The sequence below is a fragment of the Bombus terrestris genome, chromosome 1 (assembly GCF_910591885.1).
Source record: "Bombus terrestris chromosome 1, iyBomTerr1.2, whole genome shotgun sequence".
Classification (NCBI taxonomy): Eukaryota; Metazoa; Arthropoda; class Insecta; order Hymenoptera; family Apidae; genus Bombus; species Bombus terrestris.
The window spans coordinates 4,834,666-4,860,559 of NC_063269.1; the positions used below are offsets into that span (position 1 = coordinate 4,834,666).

At 32.8% G+C, this 25,894-nt stretch overlaps 5 protein-coding genes across 12 annotated transcripts; 3 read left to right on the forward strand and 2 right to left on the reverse strand.

Moving 5' to 3' along the window:
- The first annotated feature begins 2,911 nt into the window (after positions 1-2,911).
- Positions 2,912-5,561, forward strand: LOC100651945 (dysbindin protein homolog). Of its 3 annotated transcripts, none has more exons than XM_048407372.1 (6): positions 2,912-3,643; positions 3,743-4,032; positions 4,114-4,269; positions 4,334-4,474; positions 4,537-5,140; positions 5,240-5,561. In XM_048407372.1, exons 1-5 carry the CDS (start codon positions 3,588-3,590, stop codon positions 4,587-4,589), a joined length of 696 nt encoding a protein of 231 aa, XP_048263329.1. In that variant the 5' UTR covers positions 2,912-3,587; the 3' UTR covers positions 4,590-5,140; positions 5,240-5,561. The 3 variants fall into 3 exon arrangements, with proteins under 3 accessions (XP_048263329.1, XP_048263324.1, XP_003393097.1); XM_048407367.1 differs by having other exon boundaries at positions 2,913-3,643; positions 4,553-5,140; positions 5,222-5,561; XM_003393049.4 differs by having other exon boundaries at positions 2,913-3,643; positions 4,553-5,140.
- Positions 5,562-5,720: 159 nt separating this feature from the next.
- LOC100651592 (polyhomeotic-like protein 2) lies at positions 5,721-13,597 on the reverse strand. 3 transcript variants are annotated; one of them, XM_012308673.3, is made up of 14 exons: positions 13,469-13,597; positions 10,805-11,427; positions 10,467-10,718; positions 10,109-10,393; positions 9,834-10,026; positions 9,537-9,763; positions 9,167-9,386; positions 8,925-9,085; positions 8,558-8,840; positions 8,215-8,469; positions 7,993-8,115; positions 7,746-7,893; positions 7,493-7,670; positions 5,721-7,415 (listed from the first exon to the last, which is right to left on the reverse strand). In XM_012308673.3, the coding sequence occupies exons 2-14, from the start codon at positions 11,279-11,281 to the stop codon at positions 7,191-7,193; spliced, it is 3,027 nt and encodes a 1,008-aa protein (XP_012164063.1). In that variant the 5' UTR covers positions 11,282-11,427; positions 13,469-13,597; the 3' UTR covers positions 5,721-7,190. The 3 variants fall into 3 exon arrangements, with proteins under 3 accessions (XP_012164063.1, XP_012164042.1, XP_048263210.1); XM_012308652.3 differs by having other exon boundaries at positions 9,525-9,763; XM_048407253.1 differs by lacking the exon at positions 13,469-13,597 and adding an exon at positions 13,200-13,290 and having other exon boundaries at positions 9,525-9,763.
- LOC100651710 (D-2-hydroxyglutarate dehydrogenase, mitochondrial) lies at positions 11,759-19,733 on the forward strand. 4 transcript variants are annotated; one of them, XM_048407347.1, is made up of 8 exons: positions 11,759-11,923; positions 17,116-17,347; positions 17,602-17,799; positions 18,006-18,199; positions 18,277-18,445; positions 18,508-18,806; positions 19,064-19,232; positions 19,360-19,733. In XM_048407347.1, the coding sequence occupies exons 2-8, from the start codon at positions 17,119-17,121 to the stop codon at positions 19,626-19,628; spliced, it is 1,527 nt and encodes a 508-aa protein (XP_048263304.1). In that variant the 5' UTR covers positions 11,759-11,923; positions 17,116-17,118; the 3' UTR covers positions 19,629-19,733. The 4 variants fall into 4 exon arrangements, with proteins under 4 accessions (XP_048263304.1, XP_012164033.1, XP_048263310.1 ...); XM_012308643.3 differs by lacking the exon at positions 11,759-11,923 and adding an exon at positions 13,332-13,460; XM_048407353.1 differs by lacking the exon at positions 11,759-11,923 and adding an exon at positions 13,490-13,600.
- A 1,127-nt stretch (positions 19,734-20,860) lies between these two features.
- LOC100652068 (protein lethal(2)essential for life) lies at positions 20,861-22,359 on the forward strand. The gene is made up of 2 exons (XM_003393050.4): positions 20,861-21,020; positions 21,601-22,359. Exon 2 carries the CDS (start codon positions 21,616-21,618, stop codon positions 22,135-22,137), a length of 522 nt encoding a protein of 173 aa, XP_003393098.1. The 5' UTR covers positions 20,861-21,020; positions 21,601-21,615; the 3' UTR covers positions 22,138-22,359.
- A 76-nt stretch (positions 22,360-22,435) lies between these two features.
- On the reverse strand, positions 22,436-25,776 carry LOC100651828. Its single transcript, XM_012308682.3, has 6 exons — positions 25,585-25,776; positions 25,131-25,381; positions 24,260-24,582; positions 23,951-24,194; positions 23,367-23,647; positions 22,436-23,271 (listed from the first exon to the last, which is right to left on the reverse strand). Exons 1-6 carry the CDS (start codon positions 25,694-25,696, stop codon positions 23,034-23,036), a joined length of 1,449 nt encoding a protein of 482 aa, XP_012164072.3. The 5' UTR covers positions 25,697-25,776; the 3' UTR covers positions 22,436-23,033.
- Between the last annotated feature and the right edge of the window lie 118 nt (positions 25,777-25,894).

The window sequence follows — 25,894 nt, forward strand, 5'->3', positions numbered from 1 at the left end:
TTATTTTCTCTTTTTTGTTATTTCTCTCTTTCTAACTACTACTGTCTCCGTCTGTTATCCTTTCAATGTTCCACGCTGTCCCTTCTTAATCCATACCATTCTCCAGCAAATTCTCGTCAACGTTAACTTCCAATTACTATCCATCAACCATTGTGCCTAAATTCTGTAGTGTAGCGATGACAGTTTTCATCCACATCTAGTGATTATTGATTTTTGTTGGTTTCAGGAAAATCGTATCAATATTATTACTACCACTTTTTATATTAAAATTATACAATTTAAACATATATTACGTAAGAATATGTGTACTTAAATCTATTCGTACACATCTTACTACTTTAAAATATGGTTGTAATTTACTACAGATGTACACAGTATATAAAAACAATTTATTATTTTTAAACATACTTTGTGTGTCTATACATTTTGTATGTGTCGTACATTATGATCTGATATTATATATGCATATCGTATGTTTCAAATTTCAAATTTGTCTTCTTCGATCGAATGGAAAGTCAAGGTTTAATATTGATGTGATGGTAGGGAAACGTTTTTACGTGTAGTTTTTCTATGGAAAAGCGTGAACCAAGAAGAATGCCTGAAATAACCGGTTTTGCCGGGAAAATACATGTGAACAAGGCGTGGCAGAAATGGTTGGAGGCCAACAGGAATGAATATAGTAGGGGAACTTAACGGAACATGTCGAAAACGACCGAATCTGGCATCTATTGATCGTAGTAGGTTCTGTACTGTTTTCTACAGATACTCAAACAACTCGAGCTTAAAATTCTATATTTAATTCGAATAGAATTCCATACTATTCTATTATGGGCATTAAATGATTGCGACTTTATAGATTTTTATATTTACTTAATAGTCTGTGGCATTAATTTTTTGTAATACATTCGTATCTATGTTGAGTAATGTGACCTCGAAATAGTCAGGAATTACATTCATGAATCGTTGTTTACACAGTTGTACACTATCTTTAATATGTATTTTATCTCAAAAAATAAGAATAGTTGTTGTTACATTGGCGGTTCACTCTCAACTATTTTTGTTGCTTTGTTTACGATGAATAAAACTCAAGCAAGCAGTTGAATGGTTAAATATAAGTTGACATTCTCATTCCGCGGAATACTTGACTATTGATTTCATCCCTACCACGAACTTCTCGTCCTTTAGTTGGCAACTCCTAGTACATAGTATGCGCCGCAGTCATGATAGTATGCGCAGAAAGGTAATCGTCTTTATGGAGAAGACGAGTTCACCACGATATAGTAGTGGTCTAACTTGATGCAAGGAGAAAGGGGATACTTGGATACGTACGTTGACCCAACATCCCTGACTACTCCTCCCTCTCCAGCATCTCCTCCCACAAATCTGGTTTCACTGCGAGTTGCGCACAACTTTCTAAGCTCGAACCTTCTCTGGTAAGGTTTGTTCAAGTTATGCTCATTGCGTGCGTAGCAGGGATAGAAAAAGATAAAGATTTCAATGAAGGCTCTGCTTAATAGAACTGCACCAACTTGTTCAAGGTTATTAATGGAAAAACTTCTAACTTTAAAATAATGAAGTTTTTCTTCTACATTACTTATCAATCATTTAAATAGTTTAAAGCATGTTATATTTTTTCATCTTATTATGACACATTTTTATAAATGAACAAAAGATATAAGCAGAAAAATAATTAATTCAATATAAGTAAAATGTTCATATTAAAATTTGAAATAGCACTTATAAAGTTTGAAATAGAATAAAGTTTACAAGAATACAATTTTTTGTTTTAGAAATTCAGCATTATTGATTTTGTTATTGTATATATACATCACCATACAAAACATTTCGGAATTGAACACGCAGGTAGAGGAAAACTTGGCAACATAGGGAATACCAACATATACATACATACATAGTTCTACGGTTCCGCCATGTATCTTCACAAGAATTATTTTACTTGTAGACTCCAATAAAACATAACTTTCTTTTTTCTTATTTTCAACCATCCGAATTTATATTGCATGACAATTAGTTATTAATTATTCTAAATGAAACTAGAAAAATAAGATATTTGTAAGTACTATGTACGTACATACATAAATACCACCCTTTTAAAATTATTGTATTTTAATACAATTTACAACTGTAGGTAAAGTAATATAATATATTGTATATAAAAAAGAATATAATAGTAATATTTCTTAATAAGGAGATTTTTTTGAACTGAAATATTTGTTATAAATTTAGGTTAATATATTAATTATCTATAATTTCATCTTAATGTTAACAGTAATGAATTGTATCGTCTCTACTTTTTGTTCAATTAATATCCATTAAAATTACCTAAAAGTAATTTAATGTATTATTTGATTAGATTTATATACTGATTTTTCTTACACAGGTAATTTGCAATTTGACCTCGTTTGTTGACCTCACTGGTTGCTAGGCACCAGTCATATTGTCAAAGGGAAGGAGTTAAGCTTTAACAATGTTGCCAAATTGTTTCATGTTGAAAATGTATAGTCAAAATCTAATGCACTAAATTGTTTATGAAGTAAAAATCGCAAATCATAAACGTAACAAAAATTATTCATTCGTGCTTAGTATACAATTATCCTTATAGTACAGCATAGTATAATATTGAATCCATATGAATATAAATAGTTAACATTTTTATTACTTAACATGTAAACCAAAATTTGTAAATGTAAAATTATATCTTTTATAAATCGAACACACATAATGTTAATAGAATATTATGTATTAATATTCAATATATAAAAAATTATTATTTTATGTATTTTAAAAATTTACAATACTATTATTTGTAATTTGAAACATTTTAACAATTACAACACAAAAAGTAATTATTTTTAATGAAATGTACATAGGTATGTGTGCATGGACTGTCGTTATCAGTGTTGCCAACTAACAGAAAGGTTGCGCAGTGTCATATCTTTCACAAAATATGAAAAAATATATTGAAATTAAAGCATATGTACATAAGCTAATTATATGTTTGGATTAAGTAAAAATCATAAATGATATTTTGAATAATGAATTTTTTATTAAATTATATGTAATTTAATTAATTTTATATTTATTATGTTTAAAATTACTATTCGAATTATAATTTCAAATGTTTTAAGTTGTCATTAACAATTGATTTTGGAGGTTTCTACATGCAATACTACATGAATGAAAATAAATAAGCTACTATTAGTGTCTTCAAAATAGAGGTTATGAAATAGAGGCTACTAATATTTACAATAAATTTTCGTTATAAATATTGTGAACTAATATGTGTTATCTTATATCAGTATTTCAATGCAAACAAGTGATCAATTTGATATAAGCTATGAAAATCAGCTCGGTATGAACAATTTTCATCATTGATATTACATGTGTCAACAAAAAAATTATTTCATATGATAATGATACATTTAATAATACACTTTACATATAGAAAATATAATATAATAAATTAAATCTTATTAATAATTTGTGCAATAGTATTAACTAATTTGAAAGACTTGAATTATATATACCATTATAATCATAAATATAAAATAAAATAATTTATAAACATGTTTAGCACTTTGCGTAACAAGTTTCAAACAGTTCAAGAGGGTATATCTGCTAGGTAAAAGATTTAATTTTAACCTTATACAAATAAAGACTAAAGTTAAAGATAATTTACTATGTATTTTATATAAGTCTAGGACTAACTTTGTTGTTTTAGTATTAGAGGATTAACTGTTGTTGAAAATCCAAAACAAAAAAAAACTGGCAACATCAGAAATGTTAATTACAATGCAGGAGCTGATATCTTACATAGATTTCAATTGCAATGGAATGAACTACATGAGCTAGCAGAAGAAAATGCGGGTAAAGCTCAAGAAGCTGATAAACTCATTGGAACTATTTATGAAAAACTTGAACAAGAATGGAAAAACATTACGTGTTTAAATAGTACTTTAGCTTATATTCCGAAAATCAACAATGCAATACAGGATCTTATGGATCAAATAGGTACTCCTATCTTAAATGCATTTTTAATTCAAGAATACTATAAGTATAAAAATTAATCATAAATACTTCATGTTATTAAAGGAACATTACAAGAAATGTTTGAGGAAGTAGAAGGTGCTATATATCAATTAGAAAATTTAAATGAAATGTTAGATTTGCAAAGTAGACAATTGGATCATAGATTTCAATTAGCCTTATATAAGGAGAAAAAACTTGCGGAACTAAATGTTATTAAAGGTAGTTCGTATAATATTTAAAATGTGCTAATTATAAAAATGCTAAAACTGAATGTAAATTTTAGCAAAATTGGCTGATGAACATATTGAGAGAGTATCAAAATATGAACTTAAACAGCAGAAAATGATGAAAGAAAGACGAGAAACATTTGATGAAGCTTTTAAAGAAGAGCTTAGGGAATACAAAGCAACAGGATCCATATCAAGTGCGTTTTAATATATTTCAAGGATGCAAGTTTAACTTAATTTTAAAGTCAATTTTGTGAAGTTTACTTTTATTTCAGAATTGCCAGTGACACAACAAGGGCCTTCATTGGATGAGATAGTTTTAGATGTAGATTCAACAATATTTAATGAATTTCTAAAAAACTAACCCTTTTACTTTATTAAGGAAATAATTCTGTTAAAATCTGTTTAAGTGTCTTAAAATATAAAAATACAATAAACAATTATAAAATATATTATAAATTAATTATTAAATATATTATAAAAATGTAATACACAATTATGTAAAGATCTATATAAATTGTACAAGAATTAAATGGTAACTTTTAGAGATGATTTTTATATTCTTTATTTAAATGTTATGAAATACGAAATATATCAAATATATCAAATTTATCAATATTCAAGTTGTTACCTCATTTGATTGACAAAAAGATTGCATAATTATAGGTTCGTTTATTTTTCAACGCGTTAGACTCACGTCTCACATCGAACGTGTATTAGCCTTAGTATTTATTTGAGCAGAGAGCACCAAACGCGTTCCTAACCTCATATATAAAAGGCTTAATCTTCAGAAGAAAGATAGAAGTCAAAAACTTTTTAACTCTATAATACACTGTTATCTTATTTACTCTCGTATAGAGTAGGTGCGTGCAACAAATTACGTAATTAATAATATAAATTGAAATACATTTTATTACGTTTCTCAGTTATATGATTTGTAATAGTAATTATACATTTTCCAGGTTTATATATTTTAAAAACTGTTGATACAGACAAAAATATTAATAAAAAATGTTGCCAAAATATGCGAAAAGGAGTTATATCTTAGACAAACTTCACAGAGGAACTGTAACGGTATTAATGGGTCTGACAGTAGTTTCTGGAATAACTTTAGTATATAAAGGATTTTGTTATTATCGATATATTCGACCAGCGCTACAAGAAATACAAATGAAGAAAGATGAAGAATTATTAGAAGAAGGAAAATATATAGCAGTTGATTAAAGTAAAAAAGTAAATTAGGATATGTATGCAGATCATAATAAAATACTAATTTAAATAAAATATTTAGAATTATTTTCATTCACTAATATTGAATTTATTTTATATATTTTAGAGGGCATTGTCATATTTAGAAAATTTAAAATAAGCATAGGTAGTACATGAAATATTTGTTAAAATATAGGGGAAAAAGTACGCTTGTGCATAAACTTTAATTCATAATATTTTTAAAGCTCTAATTTATTTAATTTCATCACAATTGTGCACATCTGTTACTCAGGTGCCATTCAAATCAATATAAAAAAATATATAATAAGACTATACCCTGAGAAATCTTGAAATAACAAATGCGTTTTGTATTTTATTTTTGTATATACTATATCTTTGCCTAATTACTTGTTATGGATAAAACTTGAATTTTATCACTATTAATAAAGTATTATTAAAAATTAAATATAGATTGTAATATGAAAATACTGTGCATTTCATAAATGCAAATATTTTCTTTGTTAAAATATTAATTTTGAAATACATTCTTTTATAATTATATACTGATCTCTGTGTTACTAAATACAAAATTAATAAATCTACTTAATAAACATTTAGACAATTACTGTTATATTCACATTGTTGGCAATTGCAAATGTTGAATAATGATATAATACATTCATACTCATTTCATTTTGTTGAGTATGTTTCACATTTATAGGATATTATATAATGTGCCTTATTTCTTGATCAACATCACATATTTTATAAATTAAATTATATTTTTCTTGCATTTAGAGTGTGTTGTATCTAAATTAATATCTAGTTCTAAATGGAAGGACAACTAGTGTTAACAACTATAAAATATTTTTATGTTATAAAATTTGTATATTAAATAAACATTTTGTTTAATATTTACACGTATGTAAGTCGAGTGCACATGAGACATTTACATAGTAAAACATAGTCAAAGATGTTATCGCATTATTTCAAATACTTTGTACCTCAATTCAAAATTGTTATGTACGGAAATTGCTATTCATCACAAAGCTTAACCGGTTTAAAAGTGCCAGATATTTTTCGAGATTATTGTAAGTCTTACAGAAGGCAATAGTTTTTATACAGCTTCCAAAAGGAATTTTCGAGTACAAAATACATCGCACATACGCCGGATACTTTATATACAACGTTTTATCTTCTTTTTGTGTAATAGACATAATTTGTACTCAGTTTCTTGATCATATCAGTTAAACAGCAATATTTTAGAAAAATTTTCCAAAGCAGATATACATACATTTCAATTTCAAAGAAAAGTTACAATAATTGAATGCTATTTACATTTATAAAAATCAATCAGTGTAAGACTTACCCTTTAAAGTGGATTTGTATATATATGTATATGTCGACAATATAGTACACCAAATTTAAAATATCAATATTGTTACTTTGTATACAAGAACAAAATACGGAACTGAGTCTTACATAGATCGATCTTTAAATCATAAGTGTAGAATTGAAAGTACTGAACTTTAATAATCGATATTTTAATCGTTTGAAAAAATGTAATATTTTTATCAATCGAAAAAATATCTTGTTCTTTTTTAAGATCTTAATTCTATGATTCGATCAAATACTTGCACAAACCCTGTAGCCCGTAGGCTGCAATTTAAAATTCTGCGAGTAAAAATCTTAAACAATAAACATTTACGAACTATTAGTTGTAGGATTAGAATTTGACGACTCCACGCGCATTGAATCAATTCTGGCTACGATTTTCAATGCCGGACCCAATTTTATACTCATCGCAGACATAAGGTGATCTTCTTTGAGTAACATTAGTGCTTGACCATCTATTTCTTGAATAGCAAAATCTTCCGCGTAATCAGCACACCCTGGTAATCCGCGTATAAAATCGCATACTTCACCAACCTATAAAAAAAAAGCAGGTGTTTTCAATTATATCAGTTTTCTTCATTATTAATAAATTTATGTATATATATCTATACCGTCCACTTCACAGGATTAACTTTTGGCAGTGTTTCATCAACGGAAGAACTAGTAGTTGTACTAGATAATGACTTTTCTTCTCCGTTCTTTTTTATATCTCCATCAGTTTTTGATTCAGTCTCTATCTCAGTCCATTGTTTTTCGGTACCGTCACGATCTCTTGCTTCCCGCTTTTTGCTATTTGATTCAAAATTTATGTTACATTTTTTTGCAAGTCCAATAACTAACTTACGAAATAATTTATTTACTGACCTCTTCGCACAACTAGAGGAACAAAACCGTTTCTCCTTTTTGAATTTAGTATTTTGTTCATCTACCAAATTCCCACAAGCTTCGCATTTTCCCATTTGAACATTATTTACATCTTCGTCATTCGGATAATTGGGTGCATGTTTTTTCCCTACCATACACAATAAACACATATGATTCATTTTATATCTTACAGCAAAGAGAAACATATTAAAACATATTAAAAAAATACTGAATTTTTAAGTCTTACTTGGAGGCTCTTCATGATTATCTTTTTCAGATGATGAATTAGTACTGCGGTTTAATATATTACCTGTTTCTTGATTAACTGTATTATTTAATGACGTTCGATTAACAGCGAATGGTTCAGATGCTAAAATATTCATATACATATCAACAATATAAATATAAAGTAATATAACGATATCTATTAATAATACAATAACATCTATATAAAATATTAAGCTTGTACCTTCTTGAATAACAAAGCCTTCAATTACATGTGTAAGAACTTGTGGTTTGACCATTGCCTTTGGTGGTACATGTTTACTATTTGCACTAACTGATACAGAAGCAGGAACTGCCGCTGAGTCTTCATTGTTGATACCATTCGTAATAGAATTAATCGTATTTGCTAATCCTGCTAAAGGATTACTACATGATTTTTCTTCTAACTTTACCGACAAATTTTCTTCATCTTTTAAAGTTATCTTAGATTGGTCCCCATCTATGACAGTAATGAGATGCAAATGCTTATACAAAATATATACATACACATTTATTGAATGTCACAGTAGTATATATTATCAGCAAACCTGTCGTTTCTGGCTGAGATACGGTCACTTCTTCTATTGGAATTGGATCGTCCTTTTTCAATATCGATTTAGAATTCTCTTCATTTGCTGTAGGAGTATTTGCAGCAGATGGTAATGCTAAAGAACATTCAGCTTGGTGATTACGATCGGGTGATGCAATCATTATTGCGGAATTGTTATTATCATGTGTTTGTTGATCTGCTGATTGATTGATCATAGACATCGTTTGAACCTGTGTTGTTCCACTAACTATTTGACTACCAATTATTGTCGAATTGATTGCCTAGAAAAATTACATTACATATAATGGAAATATTTTTTAATTAAATTAAGGAAATTTTATTGCAAGGAATAAAACATTTAATACTTGTAATGGTAATTGTTGTACAGCAGACATGGGAGATTGTTGTACTTGACTCATTTGAGATGTAGCAACGCCAACTCCGCTCACCGAAACTACAGGCATAATCGGACGTTCCCCACTAAGGACTACACCTGGTTGTTGTTGTTGTTGCAGAGCCATGTTTGCTGTAAAAAAAGTAACAATTAGATACATAAAAACCAATATCATTTTTCTACAAATAGTATGTATATGAAACGTCATCTCACTCATTATTGGTTTTGGTTGTATTTGCTGTTGTGATGGCTGCACTTGCGGCTGTTGATACTGTTGCTGCATCTGCTGTTGCTGCTGCGTATGCTGTTTCTGTTGAATAAAAACCTGTTGATGTTGTTGTTGCATCGTTTGCTGTGACTGTTGTTGCGGTTGTTGCGGCGATTGCAATGGCTTACCACGGCCTTTACCGCTACTACCGCTTCCTTTGCCACTCTAAGTTATAAAACATAAAAAAAAAACTTCTTCTTCATTATACGAAAACAGAAAAAAAACTTCTATATGTTTGCACGTGATTCGAAAATTGCAGCAGTCGAAATCATTTTTCTAACTGTTGCTGTTAATTATAGTAACCTGTACATGTACCGTAGTTTGTACTCCATGAACAGTTTGCGTTGAAACAGAACTGGCAGCTCGTATGTTAGCAGCTTGTACTGCTTGTAAAGAGGACGGCAAAATACTCAAAGGTCGTTGTCCACCTGAACTTTGCTTGCTCTGTTGTTGTTGTTGTTGTTGTATATCCATTACCTTTGGTTTTCCACTAGCTGCAGCAATTTGTTGTACTCCCTGAATTTGTTGCTGCGTAGCTAGTGCTGGTAAAATATGATGATGATAAATTAGTTCAGTTGACAATACAAATTTATTTAACCATTCTCAACTAACCATTATGAGCTTGGATTGGTTGTGGACTTTGTATAAACATATCAGGTTGAGTAGGACCTCTAATGAATATTTGATTAGTTAGAAGCGCTGGTGGTTGTATTCCTGTCCAAGCAACTTGTGGTGTAAATTGCCAAGGAGCAAACTGCATACCACCTCGTCCACCGGACGGAGTAGCCGCTGTACACGTAGTATACTACACATTTTGAAAACGATATATATAAAATATGAACTAAATATAGAATATTTGTTACAAAATAAAATTAACATAATAATACCTTTTGTACTTGATCTTGTTTGTTTGCAGACTGCTGCTGCTGTTGTTGTTGTATAGATGGAGGTGGTTGTGGAGAACCCAGTACACCAAGTTGACCAAATACTAGAGTTTGTCCTGCACCAGGTGTAGCTGAAGTAGGTACTGGTAAGTAACCTGTAGGGAACCCTTGAACTTTAGTTCCTCCAGCTGCAGGATGACCACCTCCTTGACCTGGTGTCGATGCTGTTGTTAGCATGTGAGGTGTCAATTGAGCAGCAGATTGAAATGGCTTTCCAGCTGTTATGACCTGTAAAGTATCCTATTTAGAAAGGAACTTATATGCCTCAATAATAGTAAACATCAGAATTGTATTTAAGTACCTGTATGGACGAAGGATTGATGCCTGCAGGATGGAGAGCTAAATTTCCTGGCATCAATAGTGGAGTTCCTTGGGTATTGTAAAGTTGTTGCAAATGATATGCTTGGTTTTGCATAGGTTGTTGAATAACTTGTACTGCTTGTGGATGCGCAGCCATAGTAGTTATAGTTGTCCCTCCTTGTTGCCCAGATAAAGTCATAGATACACCTCCAACACCTTGTTGCTGATGTTGCATTGACACTGCAACAGCACCCTGAAATATTTTATTTTCAAAGGTGAAAAATTTTAAATCTACTGCTTAAAGCTGTCTCAATAATATGCCTTTGTGCAAATTTTTACCTGTTGCTGGGGCATAATTGCTGCTACCTGTGGCTGTACCTGCACTTGAGTAGGAACAACGTTATGTGGTCCGCTATTAGATTGTTGTTGTTGAGGTTGCTGCTGCTGTTGCTGTTGTTGTACTTGCTGTTGCACTTGCTGCTGTACCTGCTGCTGCACTTGCATTTGCTGCTGCGATTGCACTTGCTGTTGAATTTGTTGTTGTGGTTGAACTTGTTGAGATTGTACTTGTTGTTGCGCTTGCTGCTGTACTTGTTGTGGCTGAGATTGTTGCTGCTGAACATGCTGCTGTTGCTGCTGTACATTTTGCTGTTGTTGAATATCATGGGTTGCAATCATCATTTGCTGTGGTTGAGATTGTTGTTGTTGTGGTTGCTGCTGTTGCTGTTGTTGCTGTGTTTGTTGCTGCTGCTGTGACTGTTGTTGTGTTTGTTGTGGCTGATTTTGAGAAATTCCAATTGGTTTAACATCTGTCATGTTTCCTTGTACCTTTTTAGATAAACTTCCTTCAAGAAGTACTCTTCCTGCTCTTATATTCTTAACAATTCAATGTTTTTTTTCCTTGCCATTTTATATAAATTTCTTATTAAAATGTCACTTTTAATCTTTTTAATTTGCTGCACCTAAAAGGAAAATTGTTTTAGATTAATATTTTTCACATAGATAGGTATATAAGTATAAAGTAGATTAATATTATATATTGAAAATAACAATTATTTACATTTTATATAATTTATTTACAGTTCTACTTAATATAATCCCCCCTCTCTCTCTCATTCATTTTCTCTCACTCTCAAACAAATATTTATTAGAGCATAGATCTTATAATAATTTTAACTAAAAAGTTGATATAAATTTTTTATAAATTTTTAGAAATGAAGAAATAGCTATACATAATATAAATCTTTTATCAATTAATATACTGAAACGTTAATTGCAACATATTTAGTGTAAAGATATCTAAAATAATTACGCAATGTTTATTGCTCATAACCTTGATAACTTGATACACGTGAAATGTGGAGCGTTCAAATTTGATTTCTCTTCTTCGTTTATTACGACGTGAAATATCAATAATAAAGTGTGAAGGTGAATGAAGTGGCAAATATTACTTTATATGTAAGTGTTTTACAATGAAGAATTAACTGTTGCATACTTATAACATAAAAGTCATTTCGTTTAGTACCAGTGTACGTAAAAATTAGTTCATAATATTTAATGTAATTATATACGAAAATATGAAATTGTCGATAAACAAAATATACTATTATATCAATTTATTAACTTATTTGATATATAATACATAGTATTACTTATTTTATTATGAAATACGTATAATGTTCAATATTTTGAATATGAGAAATAACCTTAAATAAGTGATCATACATAGAATATACAAGGTACTAAATATAACAACAATCATTATAAAAAATCATCATATTGCTCATTGCATGAATTAGAATAATAATTACAACACACATTGCAATGTAAACATAAGATGGAAAAAGCACTTAAATTAATCGTGAACATAGTGCATTGTGTTACGGTATAATATTTTATTTCATAAATATAAAGCTATATAATTTATTTCAGATAATAATTTTTTAGTATCATTTTATTGTTTAGAGTGTTTTAAAGTTGAAAAATATGAAGTGAAATAAATTTAGAAGCGATGCTAATGATATTCATATAAGCTATAATTTTGTATACTTTTTTGATGTTTTCCATGTGCATAGTATATAGATATAAATTCTGATAAATTGCAATAATTTTGGGATAGTTGTCAATTACTTGTATGAGATCATTGACTATTCAAATAGATAATAATGTTAATTATATTAAACATTATAAAAATGTCAGGTTAGAAATATTTGTGTGGCACTATGACATGAAGTTTGGTAGTATACAAAATGTTTGATAAAATAATTTAATAAAGAAATAATATATATGGTATGTATCTAAAGAAATATATATATCGGAAGGATGAAAACAGTTGAGACACGATGATCAGATGGTAAAGAAGAAATCTGTATTCATGCATGAGTTCAAAGTATCGATGAACTGAAAACATATGATCCATCTTGAGTTTTGGATAGAACGAACAAAATGTCGTCTTACTAGCACCATAATTAGTAGTATGATGAGGGGTTCAGAGAGAAAGAGGGAATACATCTCACTGAGCGGGAAATACGATTGAAAGTGGGGTTGAAGGGAGAAGTAGGAGGAAGGGGGAAAGAAAAATAAGAGAAGGGGAGAAGCGACCGTACCAGGGGGCGGTTGACAACATGGATTTCGCCATAATGGTAATATCGACGATAATGAAGAATAACAACACACACGGTTCTTCAGAAACTATCTATGCAGCAGTAATTTATCAAAAAATTATAATACGCACAATAGAGGAATTGTATCTCGGTGAATACCGAACAGCGTCCCTAACGCCGACATATTGGATTACAAAATAAAGCACGTTCGAAGATCCGGCGGGATATAATGCAGTGTGTTGTGTGTTGTGTATTTGTTACATTTGTCGGTTATCATGAAATATTATGTAGAATATAGTGTGATTATTATCGATATATCAACAATATATAACAAAGAAATATTAAAGATCCAAAATATACGGTATAACATGGAGTTTCAGATACTTGTTCAGGTACTCACATGGCGACTGCGCAGTCACACCTATCACGTTTTCGAACACGCCGTAGACACTGTCACCTCACGATTTCACTGTTAACTTGACCAAATTTTCAATCATACACGTCTGTATTTCATAGGTTTTTAAAAAGCACTGTGAGTATTTTAAACAAAGTTTTGTTATACGTTGACGTCGCGAGGTTTCGTAAGCAATCGTCGTATTCGTTGTCTGCTTCCCTGCTCCCACACGATCTGCGGAACCCCTCGCTTCTCTCAAATCTCTCTCTCTCCCCCCTACCCTTCTTCCTGTCTGCTTCCCACCACCTCGTTTCCTACAACCTCACCTCTCCCGTCGCGTATGACAAACTCGTTCGCTCATTGGTCCAGCGAGGACAAATCCCAAAGGCATCGTTTGCACCGTGAAAGGCGGGGCCATTGGATATGGTGGCTGGAGGCGCATGCCCCGTAACGGTACTCATACTCTTACCTCGCATACTTGTACACTCTTCACTAACACAATTACTACCCGTCTGCTGCATGTATACGTGATTATAGTCTGCAGAATATTTCGCAGTATAACTTCACGATACCATCAGGAACGAATCTAGTCACATAATTCCCCGTTGCATTTCATTATATTATTGAACTTTATCTTTTTAGTCTACCTGTATTAAAATTCTATATTATTCATGAATATTATACATACCTTATAATATTTCTACATAACCCTATTATATATTTGAATATGTGAAAAGTAAAAATCTTTTTCATTAATATTTATGTTACCTTTTTATATATGTACTACATATTCCTTTAAGATTGAATATTTCTAATGCAATTTATTTATTATAAAAGCACGTATCGTACTCGACATTATTTATTACGTTGTTAATGCATATATCATCAGAGTTACAATATAATTTCATCTTTTAATACAATTGTTATCTTGTTTTTATATGTACAATGAACATACATAATAATATATATAAAATCGTCAACCGTGATACCCTAACGAATTGTTTAAGGAAAATAAGTAGTTTTATAGTTGATCATCGATTAAAATTATTTCTAAGTAATCCGTAGTAGCCACATAATAATTCGGTATAATTAATTATAGAAAGATAGATTTTGAAAGTGAATAAAGTTTTTAAAATGCATAAATAATACAAAATAAAATACGCGCACATGCGTGTGCGTGTACGTGTGACTGTGTGTATGGATGTATACGTTCAGAATTGAATTTTATATAACTATTTATTAAAACTAGACTATTATATTCATATAAATAATAATTTTTGTAAATTTTTCAATTTTTGGTACTTTTCGATCCAATTTCGCGAATATACGCTACGTTCCTGGCACAGCTGTTTCTAAGTTGAGCTTCATACTGTCCTGTTCAAAACCTTGTAATGGGATTTCATATATCATTGGCTTTTTTGTCTTTACGAGGACGATATTTTTTCGTAAAAAACTATAATTATATTTTTCAATTGCGGGATAAAATACTAGTTTACTTGAAAACATAAAATTCATGATATTTTATATTTAGTTTAAATTATTAAAACTGTGACTTGAATGGTTTACTACTGCATCCTACACACTATGGTGTAATGATTCTTGTTTAGTATCGATTGTAAATTATAAGTTTGAAATTTTATTTGCTATTATTTATAGATTTAATTCATCCGCACTTCGTTATCTTTCGATGTAACTAACATCACCAATATGTACTTTTCCTATAAATGTATTCTTGTTTCTATATTGTTTGTGCTATGATTAAGAGGGATTCTATATACGTATATGTACGTGCTACTATATATACATACATTGTTAAGAATTGTTAATAACCAATATCGTGATTCGATATAAAATGTTAGAAAAGGTGTACATATAATAAAGCGCTAAACGTAGCTGATTTATCGGTCATCTTCTAATACCGGTCATGGATTTCGACAAAGAGCGAGACAGTAGAATGTTCCGTGTAGAGGGTAGGAAGAATCGTGGTCGCGCCAATCCCAGCAACCGCGTCCCTACGGTGGCATGTCTGACATATACATACAACAGTATATGTCCGATAGCGTGATTGTGTGGGTCGAATGAAACAGCGACAGTCTATACTCCTGTCCACGCGAGGTTAGGAAAATTACAATATTCCACGAAGGAGTGTGTCGGCGTGTGTAGTTTGTTGTTCGACCGATAGAGCGTGCAAAGGGAAAGTGGGGGAAAGCGACAGCCAATGGTTTAGGTCGACCGGGGTTGCCAAGGTAACAAGTTAATGATTCGAGCCGCCACTGAGAAATTAGCTTTACTCCTTGGCGGTGTCGCGCATGCGTCCTTCCTTAGAAACCCGTAGCTACGTATCGTACGTTTCGATATAGCAATATCTTACATCTATATCGACTACATCTATGTCCCACCGAATATCGTACGTACATTTCGTTCCTTTGTGTTCGTAGTCGAGTTTTTGTGTGTTGGTTTCTTTGCTGTACACAGCTGCGCGACCATGTATACGTGTATGTATATGTATGCGAAGCGAAAGAGTGTCGTATTCTTTGCTACAAGCAAAGCATACACAAGCGAATCGAGTTCATGCATGTACATCGAAACGTAGAATGTATTAGTCATCGCGACGATTGGTCCCCTTCCCACTCCAATCTCTTATTGGCTTCTCTCTCTCCGATTCGTGTTTTCCTCTTTCCTCTTACCTCAACAGATTTGCATCTCTGTCAGTCGATTCATCCTCTTTTTCCATCGAATTCTCTCTTTGCTCTTTCGACCCCTCTACCCCTGACCTTATTTTCCCCACCGCTTCGTACAATTGTAATTCTACCACGCGTCGCCGCGAATCCTCTTGACTGACTGGGGGCAGGTAGGGGGTAGTGCGTAAGAAGGAGGGGAGTTACCCATCAACATTCATTGTGGATTATAATATTCGATGTCCGTCGATTGAGCATCAGAGGTGAATTAGCGCGTAGAAAATGGAAGCAGCCCCGGGCCCGTAATTACGCCACGCCTGGTTTTTACCATGCTATCACGATATCATTTGAGAATCACGAAATTTCATCCTATCGTTCTTTCTTCCGTTCCTTTCTTCGATTTTCTTTTTCTTAGCTCGTGTTGTCGTATACACGTTCTTTCATCTTATAACAAATAGTACATACGATATTTTATAATTTATTCGTTCCTATTGATTTAAACATTTAAAACCTAACTACGATCCATGCATCGCATCTTGATACTTCATATAACGTAACACAGAAATTAATCGCACTGTACCATTTAAATATCGCTTCGATCCTTCCGCGGATATTTTCATCGGTTGAATTTTTGACCGGGTTACGGAAATATCCTGTTTCAATTAGACGCTGCCATCCACGAGCTTTAACCGCTGTGAGTAAAAATACTCGTTGCACTAAACTTATCCAATCGCCGATGGGTTGAAATGTAATTGCGTAGTAAAAATTAGAGGAACGTTTAAATTATCACGAGCGTTTCTCTCGGAGATCAATCGAGTCGCTAATCGCGAAATACGCCACCGGAAATAGTAGACTGGCGCGACACCGGAAGAGATTCGTGCGCTCGCAACGAACGGATCTTCTTGCAGATGATAAAAGAAACGCCGGTAACACCGATGCGAATTACTTTGAATCGACAAGGCGAATCTTTTACAGAATATGAATTCCTCAACGCTGCATAGGACGCTCCGGTATACCTCGATATTTCGATTTTTATCTACAAAACCTGCGTTCACGTGCGACAGATACAAAGTGAAAAGAGGCCCGTACGCGAACATTTCCAATGATCACGTGGCATTCTTCAATGAGTTGCTCGGACGAAACAGGGTCATCACGGATGCAGAAGAATGCGAAGGATACAACATAGATTACTCAAAGATCGTCAGAGGTAAGAGAAAACAGCGTTCATCGTCGACCATTCAGACTGTGCCGTATAAATTTTTACGAATTTTAAATCGAATTTACGTCTTCGTACGAAGTAGTAAGGTATCTCGGTGTCGTAACGACGTCCCATGCATCGTAGCAAATAAGTTTTGCAATAAGTCTCGCTTGCGAATTGACGAGTATAGTGTATCGAACAGAAAAACAACGTAAGCGCGGATACATAATAGATCGCTTGGCGTTGAAACGAATTACTTACAGGAAAGAGCACACTCGTATTGAAACCAAAAACTACCGACGAAGTATCTGCCATATTAAAGTTTTGCAACGACAATCGGTTAGCTGTATGCCCCCAGAGCGGAAATACGGGCCTAGTAGGTGGTAGCGTGCCGGTCTTCGACGAGATTGTTATTTCCATGAAGCTTATGAATAAAATCATCGAGACGAACGAATTGGCAGGTTGGTAAAAATTCGAAACCATTCGAGCCGATAATACTCTTAGGGTACGAAATGGGAAAGTGGGAAAGGTTGGAGATTTCGGGTAAAAAGGCAAGGTCAGCGACGTTGCAATGGCCTTACCTAAATGCTATTTGAGAAACTTTGACATCTATTGACAAACTTTGAGAAAACGAAAGATTCTTTTATCTGGCGATTCTTCGCATTAGGGGTGCTGACCTGTGAAGCCGGTTGCGTGCTCGAAGATTTGGATAATCATTTAGCGACAGGAGGATTAATGATGCCGATCGATCTCGGTGCCAAGGGTAGTTGTCTGATTGGCGGCTGCGTGTCCACGAACGCAGGAGGTTTGAGACTTCTTCGTTATGGTAATCTTCATGGAAACATTCTGGGTCTCGAAGCCGTGAGTTTCCAAGTTTCCAGAAACGAACCGCGACATTTTCTCGCGAGTGTTCCCCGTGTTCAGCCGTTTTATTTTAGGTGAAGGCGAACGGGGACGTGGTAGATTGTTTGAATACGCTGAAGAAGAACAACACTGGCTACCATTTGAAGCATCTTTTTATAGGGTCGGAGGGAACCTTGGGAATTGTAACGAAAGTCGCGATTCAATGTCCACCGCTTCCTGCGGCCATCAATGTCGCGTTCTTAGGTATTACAGATTGTCGGAAGTGTCCTTTGTATTTCTACGTAAGAATTCATCGTCTATTGTAGGGCTAAACAGTTTCGACAAGGTGTTGAAAGCGTTTCGCCTGGCGAAAAAGGAATTGGGAGAGATTCTGTCGTCGTTCGAGATGATGGACAAGTTGTCGTTAGATGTTTCCATTGAGGCTTTTGGCCAGAAAAGTCCACTAACATCGAGAACCGACGGTCACGAATTTTATGTGTTGTTGGAAACTTCGGGTAGCAACGCGAGTCACGATGAGGAGAAGCTCGCCTCATTCGTAGAGAAAGCGCTTGCCGACGATATCATCGAAGACGGTACTCTGACTTCGGACCCCACCAAAGTCAAAGTTAGTAATTATATTTTTTATTTGAAATTTTTTTCAAACTATTCTTTCTTACTTTCTTATTACTTGCGTTCTTAATTTAAACATCATTTTCGATTTGTAACGCGTGAATTTTCTCTCTTATATTTTTGAAACTTTTGATAATAATTTTGACTTTACGCGCTTACGATGGATTTCCTTTCTTTCTCTCTTTTTTTTTTTTTTACAAAAGATTCATATCTTTGATAAGAACTAAAAGATATAATTTTTTTTTTAATTAGAATATATGGGCGCTAAGGGAACGGATTAGCGAAGGAATATTACGAGAAGGTTATGTCTTTAAATACGATATTTCTATACCCCTTCCATCTTTCTATAAAGTGATAGAGGTACTTAGGGAACGATTACGTGATCCACGCATCATAAGAATCAGTGGATATGGACATCTAGGTATATGACTGAACAATTACCTATTAAACATTTTAATTGGTTTATACGCGAACGACTTGAAAATTTGTTCGAGCAGCTGAAGACTTTAATTTTAAATCATAATTTTACTTGTTTTTTTACCTATTAGGTGATGGAAATATTCATGTCCAGATTTCAATATTGTCGTACGAATCTGACATAGCATCGCAACTACAGCCTTTCATTTTCGAATACGTGTCTGGTCTTCGTGGTAGCGTAAGTGCTGAACATGGAATAGGATTCACAAAGACAAAATATCTACATATGAGTAGAACCTCTTCTGAAATCAAACTTATGCACGAATTGAAACAGATGATGGATCCAAATGGAATACTTAATCCGTATAAAGTGTTATATCCATTAGAAATTTCCGTATAATAATAGGATAAGTAATATTATAAAATATACGATAAGTAGGTATTTACATTTAGGAATAAATAAAATGCTATTAAATAAATGAAATACATATCAGATGAAAAAAAATAATACATGAATATAATATCTATCCTTATTTATTATTCTATCTTCTCCTTGTTATAATTATCATTTTTATATCTGTTAAACGTTCTTATTCATCTTTTATATTTCCTGCGGTAAAAAAGTTATTGGAATTGTTTATTAGTTTAGTCTGAAGAACGTGATTTTATTAAAAAGTTTTTAAATTTTTCGCGCTTATGATTGATGAATTTTATTATATCGACCCACGGTAAGGGAACAGAATGCATCCTATTATACCGACTCTGCAATTGTTTACTGCATTGAGTATTTGTAAGACTATAGAGAGATCGCTACCATCCAGTCAACATATTTATGAAACGATGTCTATCTTTGGATGAAATGCCAAACGCATAAATCAACGTTCAATATATGTATCTACCTATTCTACTTATATGAATCAGTAGCTAATTTTTCAATTCCTTATTGCGTTCTTTCGAAATTGGCCTCTATGCTAAAATATTCTGGAACAAATTCATTCGTCATCGATTAAAATTGCTCGTTAAATAATATTTTTAGAATGGCAAATATTACATCATCGTACATCAGTACATCATTGATCTTAAATTTATCCCTGATGACTACTGAATGAGAGTTCGTAAAGATTACTATGGTTACTAAAATAGGAAATCTCAGAAATACTATAAACAAATACAGCAATAAATGCTTTCGTGTAATCGTATGTTCTGGAAGAAATCATGATTTATACTGTAAGATAACTTTAATATATGTTCATTAAATATAAAAATAATCAAAATATTTTATAATATTTTAGTTGTCATAAAAAATAAAATATTACAATATTTTTAAATACGTTATACACGTTATCTAACGTATTCAGAAGATATAATTTGCATAACAAGTAAAAATATAAGTATGCATGAATTGGAAAATATATAGAAAAGCATAATATGAAACGACGTATTTTGAATTGCGTAAAAAAAATAGAAAATACCCGAACAAACGAGAAGCCGCCTAGTGCTAAGAATAAGCGCTGATTGGTCACGATATGATTGCTAGTAAATTCGAGTAGGGACTTGGACGCAAGAAAATTCGAAACGATTTGCGTCTGCGCATGTACAGTTCGAAAAATCTCGAAAAGCGCGCCACATCAAATATAAACCCCGGCTGACAGTATTGCGCAGTCAGTTGAAAACTGCAACTTGAAGTGCAAGGTTCGTACAACGTTCCGAGCTACTAACGAACGACTTTATACAAAACGAACGATTACTTCTCTTTGTGAGTGGTTTATAAAATAAGGATATCCAACGAGAGGTATGTATTCTAACTTTGTTTAATCTCATCAAAGTTTTCTAGTAATTTAAGCAATTTTTATCGTTTTATCACAAACTTGTTTTCCTTATTCTTGTTTCCATTGTTTTAAATAGTATTTATAATTCATTATCTATCCTTACGAAAAAAAGAAAATAAAAGTGAATACCTTTAGAGAGAGAAAACGTTGTAATTTGCAGGAATCAACGTAACGTTGATATAACGTATTATGGATATGTTTCGTGTATCTAAGAATAGATATTCTTGAAATGCGTAAAAACACGGTGCAATTCGATTGGTATACCAGCAAGTATATACATACTTACTTTTGACGTGACATACAATGCCTTATTTCTTTTTAGAACAGTACGAAGTATTTACGTTTGTATATGCTATTCTAACGTCGTCGTCGATGTTAATCTTTCTTATATCAATGTTACGTTTGATTAAAAATTCGTCGTTATTTTCAATTTCCAAATTTGTTTTGTGCTGAATATCTTTAAACTTGGTAATTTTCAACTTTTTTTCAATGAAATTGCTTCTGATGGCCACACGTTAGAAATTACGCATTTAACTTGTGCAGATCATCCGCATCGATATGGCACTGGTAACTAGAGATCTTTTCCGCAACTGGTGGAGGGATATGGATCGTTATCATCAAGAATTGGAAGAACACTTCAAACGTCTTAGCACCAGAGACGATTTTTGGAAATTCCCACCAATGCCATCCTTCAAGGAGTTCTTCCAGCCATGGAGGAACATGATAGAAGATTTGGAACATCAAGTTGGAGGTTCGACCACCGTTGAACGGGATGAAAACAAATATCAAGTGATTGTCGATGTACAGCAATTCGCACCAGAAGAAATCACTGTCAGAACGGACGACAAATCTATTACCATCGAGGGTAAACACGAAGAGAAAAAGGATCAACATGGTTACGTGTCAAGACATTTCGTGCGCCGATACGTGTTACCACAAGGATACGATATCGGCCACGTTAAACCGAGTTTGTCGTCCGATGGTATTCTCACTGTCACTGCTCCGAGACTCTCTCTACCAGCACCTGGAGAAAGAATCGTACCAATCGAACGAAGTAACGCGCTAGCAATTAAGGCGTAAATTATAAATGATATTATCATTTTTCTTCTAATCGACACTCGTGTAATACATAGAAATTCATCATGAAACTTCTTCTTTAAGCTTGAAAAAATCGCACATATTGAAACAGTATGTCAAAGACATATAAATGTAAAATTCAAAGTATCGCCCTAAATATATTCTTTATGTATACAATGTATTTATATTAATAAATACGTAATAGGTTACGTATCTAACATCTGATTTATTGCCTTGGTAAGATTGTATAAAAAGTAGTAACTAAGGTTTTTCAACGTATTGACACGTTTTTCGTAACTTATAATTGTAAATAGTAAAAATGTCAATATATTGAAATGTATAGGAACCGCGGACATAGAATCTATGAATATGTATGAAATACTACGAAAAAAAGGATTAAAACAAATATCATGAATTGAATTTCTATATAACGGCATCATTATACCGATATGTTTAATTAGTAATTTAACCGCACTATTGCGCAATTTAATTAATAATATCTACATTCTGTATGATTCAATATTACGAAATTTAATTGTACAATGTCCTGCCAAAAATTTGTCATGGACATTATATTTGTAACTATAGTTTAATATACACTCGTATATACTGTTGCATCTTTAATAAAAGTTTTTTTTCAGTAAATAAACGTTAAATACTGAAATAAGAAGATTCTTTATCATTAATCTATAACAATAATTTAATACTATATTTTAATAAAACAAAAATATTTACAAAGCACACAGTGTATAGTGCAGTGTATTTATCACGACCTCTGTCAGTAAACAGATCCTTTTTGTAACTTTGGTAGCGTTAAAAAATTGTACCTTCAAATTTAAATAATTTAAATACCGCGTAATGTACTTTATTATTTATGTACTTTATAATAAGTTCAATTTTTACGAAGGACCTCGATTTTCTTCACTTTCCGAAAATGGTTGTTCATCCTGATCCTGAGGCGGCATTAATCCTTCTAAAATCGTCTCTTCCGGAGGAATCAAACCATGAATATGTCTAGTAGCATGTTCCTCTATGTGTGGAATATGTTCGTAAATCTCTTTTTCGACGTCCACTTTGTCTAGTTCAATTTGAATACGTCTTTTAAGTGGTCCTTCTATCGCATCCATTATCTGATACCTATAAAAAGATTATTCCTTTCTGAATAGCATTATGAATCGATGGATAAACACGCTAATCGTATACATAGAAGTGGATAAACATCGAGATCGAACCTTAAAAGGTTTGGTAATATATTAATGCTTGCTTCGATTAAGTAATCGACGGTACCAGCTCCATGCACTCTTGCTTGAATATTACCCAATTCAAGATCAAGACCATCCATGTTCGGCTTTTGCCGAGTGTCCAGGGGCTGGCTTAATTTTACTTGAGCCCTGAAGTATTGTATAGTAAAGGAAACTACACCAGCTCTCGATAAAACACCACCAATCACGCTTATTTCCCAATGAGTCTTTCCTTCAATTTCTTGGGTACCAGCATCGATTGTTGCATACACCTTTAAATGGAAGCAACCAAACAATACTTATTAGAGATGCATCAACGCCTACAAATTAGATTACAGCAGAACCGAGATAATTACGGATTGTAAAATTAAAATTAATTAGCGAAGCCTGTTTACGATTTACGATGTACGACGTAATAACTGATGTAATCACGCTAATAAATAGGCACATTGTGTTGTGTTTACATAATATATCAACAAGTATCATTCGCGTCGCGCTATTCGCTCCCAATGCAGCTGTGATAGAAAAAGTTTGAAATTAAACTGTTTTGGAAATTATTAAAGCAAATTATTTACTGTTTTGTTCTGTATGCTTAAAGTAACGTTTCCCATTCGGTAAACGCTTCCCAGGCCAGTGATCCAAGTATGAGTCGACATCACTGTGAATATACCGACGGTCTGGCTATAATCCTTCACCTTGAACGGATCGTAGCCTTTTTCAGCTATTTGTCTACGGATCTCGGTTATTAACATATCGAAGGGCGATATAGAATTCGGGAATTGCTGCGGCAATTGTGAGATTTGTTTGTTAGCTTCGCCCCTAAAATATTTGGAAATTTTGTAATCGTTTTTATCTGTAGCACATAACAATTAGATAATCTTTACCTAGCTTTCGTATTTATTTCCTTTAATATGAAAGGTTTAATACTGTCAAAAATAAAGGTGCCTATAGAATTGATCATGCTTTGAAACACAGAGCCCAAGAAGCCCAAATTCTTGAAATCCATGTCTATCTTTTCAAATGTCAAATCCAAATCGATGTTTTGTGCTTGCAGTTTACCATCGCTGGCCACTTCCAGCCTGCCAAGTCCTTTCACGTACACTCCCGACAATTTCACAGTAAAATTACCAGCCGATCGCGATAGCCAAGAAGAGAGAGTATAGAATCCACGGATGTTCAGGTTTTTCATATATAAAGTCACTGAAATCTTTTGAAAGCATATCAAGATGAAAATCGATATTAATGCGTTTTTTTAGATTCGATGTAGTTGTAATCATGCAATTACTTTTCATTCGTTCTATAATATTCATGTGAACCAATTTAGCAAAGATTCTAGGATGGCTCGATCATGCGACGCGACGTATCTGTAATTAGTCACCGATGCGAAACGTTTTACATTACAGTCGTATAATTAGCATGTATTTTTTTTCGTAATGACAGACGTTCTTAGACGAAGCGATGGATATCTTTTTAAAGAAGAGTCGACGCATAAATAATTGTTCTTTAAATAACGAATGTTATAGACTAATGTTGTCATTTATTGACCGCTAGTCGGCATTGAAATAAATTTCCGCTTCACACTTCTAAAGCTTTCGTTTTCAAGATACCGTAAAATTTGTGAATTCATTGTCGATTACATCGAGTTGCATTATCGGCGGTATTACAAGTAGTTCGCATGTTTACTACTTTTGCATCGAATATACACACATATATATATATATATATATATATAAATAAGCTTGGAAAAAATCTCACTTGCATCAAAGCCAGTTCTGATTCCATGTTTACTATCCGGAATTTTGATAAATCGTAAACATTCATTTGTTTGAAATTCATAGTATACATAGAAAACGAATGCTTCATATCCGGCACTGGCAAGGGATCGGGTATAGGCACACCAGGTAGACCTATCGGATCTTCTTGCTGATAGTGCTTTACAATCGCGCGAATATGATCCTCGAGTCGCTTCTCGCCAAGCGCTATTTGTGCTGTGGTATCATCTTTTCCTAGAAGGCGTTATCGCTTGAAGATTGAGTTAAATAATATGAACAATGGTGATTACGATTCGGTATACTAGGAGATCGGATCGATCCTACTAATACTGCACGTAATAAAGATCATAATTATAAATCATAAATTAACAATCGATTTATCTCATAGTTATAAAACAAGTGAAAACTTCTGTTTCGTAAAATATGAAATCACTTACCGGTAGAATTTTGAACATCACATTGGCCTATTGTGATAAAAAAGGAAAAAAGAAGAAATAATTTTGGAAGATGCATTTCCGGTTTTGACATACGATCGAAATGAACGACCATGACGAAAAGTACCGACCAATATGATGTATAGTAGAGGAGGCCACGCACTCGACTGAGATGCGTCAATGAATTTAGTGAACGATATCTCTCGGGTCATTGAAGGGGCGAGGGTCAACCGCTTTATCTGACCCCCCTTGCCCCCTCCCTTATTCTTGCGTTGTTTCCTCCTTAGCTTCTACATACACTGCTTCAACAATA

Excerpts from the sequence above, each read along its gene's own strand:
- LOC100651945 (XM_048407367.1), top strand. The coding sequence starts at position 3,588 with ATGTTTAGCACTTTGCGTAACAAGTTTCAAACAGTTCAAGAGGGTATA. Across the intron at positions 4,033-4,113 it reads GGATCTTATGGATCAAATAG|GAACATTACAAGAAATGTTT; the intron begins GTACTCCTATCT and ends ATGTTATTAAAG. Across the intron at positions 4,475-4,552 it reads AGCAACAGGATCCATATCAA|AATTGCCAGTGACACAACAA; the intron begins GTGCGTTTTAAT and ends CTTTTATTTCAG.
- LOC100651592 (XM_012308652.3), bottom strand. The coding sequence starts at position 11,281 with ATGACAGATGTTAAACCAATTGGAATTTCTCAAAATCAGCCACAACAA. Across the intron at positions 9,086-9,166 it reads ACAACCAAAACCAATAATGA|CAAACATGGCTCTGCAACAA; the intron begins GTGAGATGACGT and ends CTTTTTTTACAG. Across the intron at positions 7,671-7,745 it reads TCCTCTAGTTGTGCGAAGAG|CAAAAAGCGGGAAGCAAGAG; the intron begins GTCAGTAAATAA and ends TGAATCAAATAG.
- LOC100651710 (XM_012308643.3), top strand. The coding sequence starts at position 13,344 with ATGAAATATTATGTAGAATATAGTGTGATTATTATCGATATATCAACA. Across the intron at positions 18,200-18,276 it reads ACATTCTGGGTCTCGAAGCC|GTGAAGGCGAACGGGGACGT; the intron begins GTGAGTTTCCAA and ends GTTTTATTTTAG. Across the intron at positions 18,807-19,063 it reads CGGACCCCACCAAAGTCAAA|AATATATGGGCGCTAAGGGA; the intron begins GTTAGTAATTAT and ends TTTTTTAATTAG.
- LOC100652068 (XM_003393050.4), top strand. The coding sequence starts at position 21,616 with ATGGCACTGGTAACTAGAGATCTTTTCCGCAACTGGTGGAGGGATATG.
- LOC100651828 (XM_012308682.3), bottom strand. The coding sequence starts at position 25,696 with ATGGTCGTTCATTTCGATCGTATGTCAAAACCGGAAATGCATCTTCCA. Across the intron at positions 25,382-25,584 it reads TGATGTTCAAAATTCTACCG|GAAAAGATGATACCACAGCA; the intron begins GTAAGTGATTTC and ends AACGCCTTCTAG. Across the intron at positions 24,583-25,130 it reads CAGAACTGGCTTTGATGCAA|ATTTCAGTGACTTTATATAT; the intron begins GTGAGATTTTTT and ends TGCTTTCAAAAG.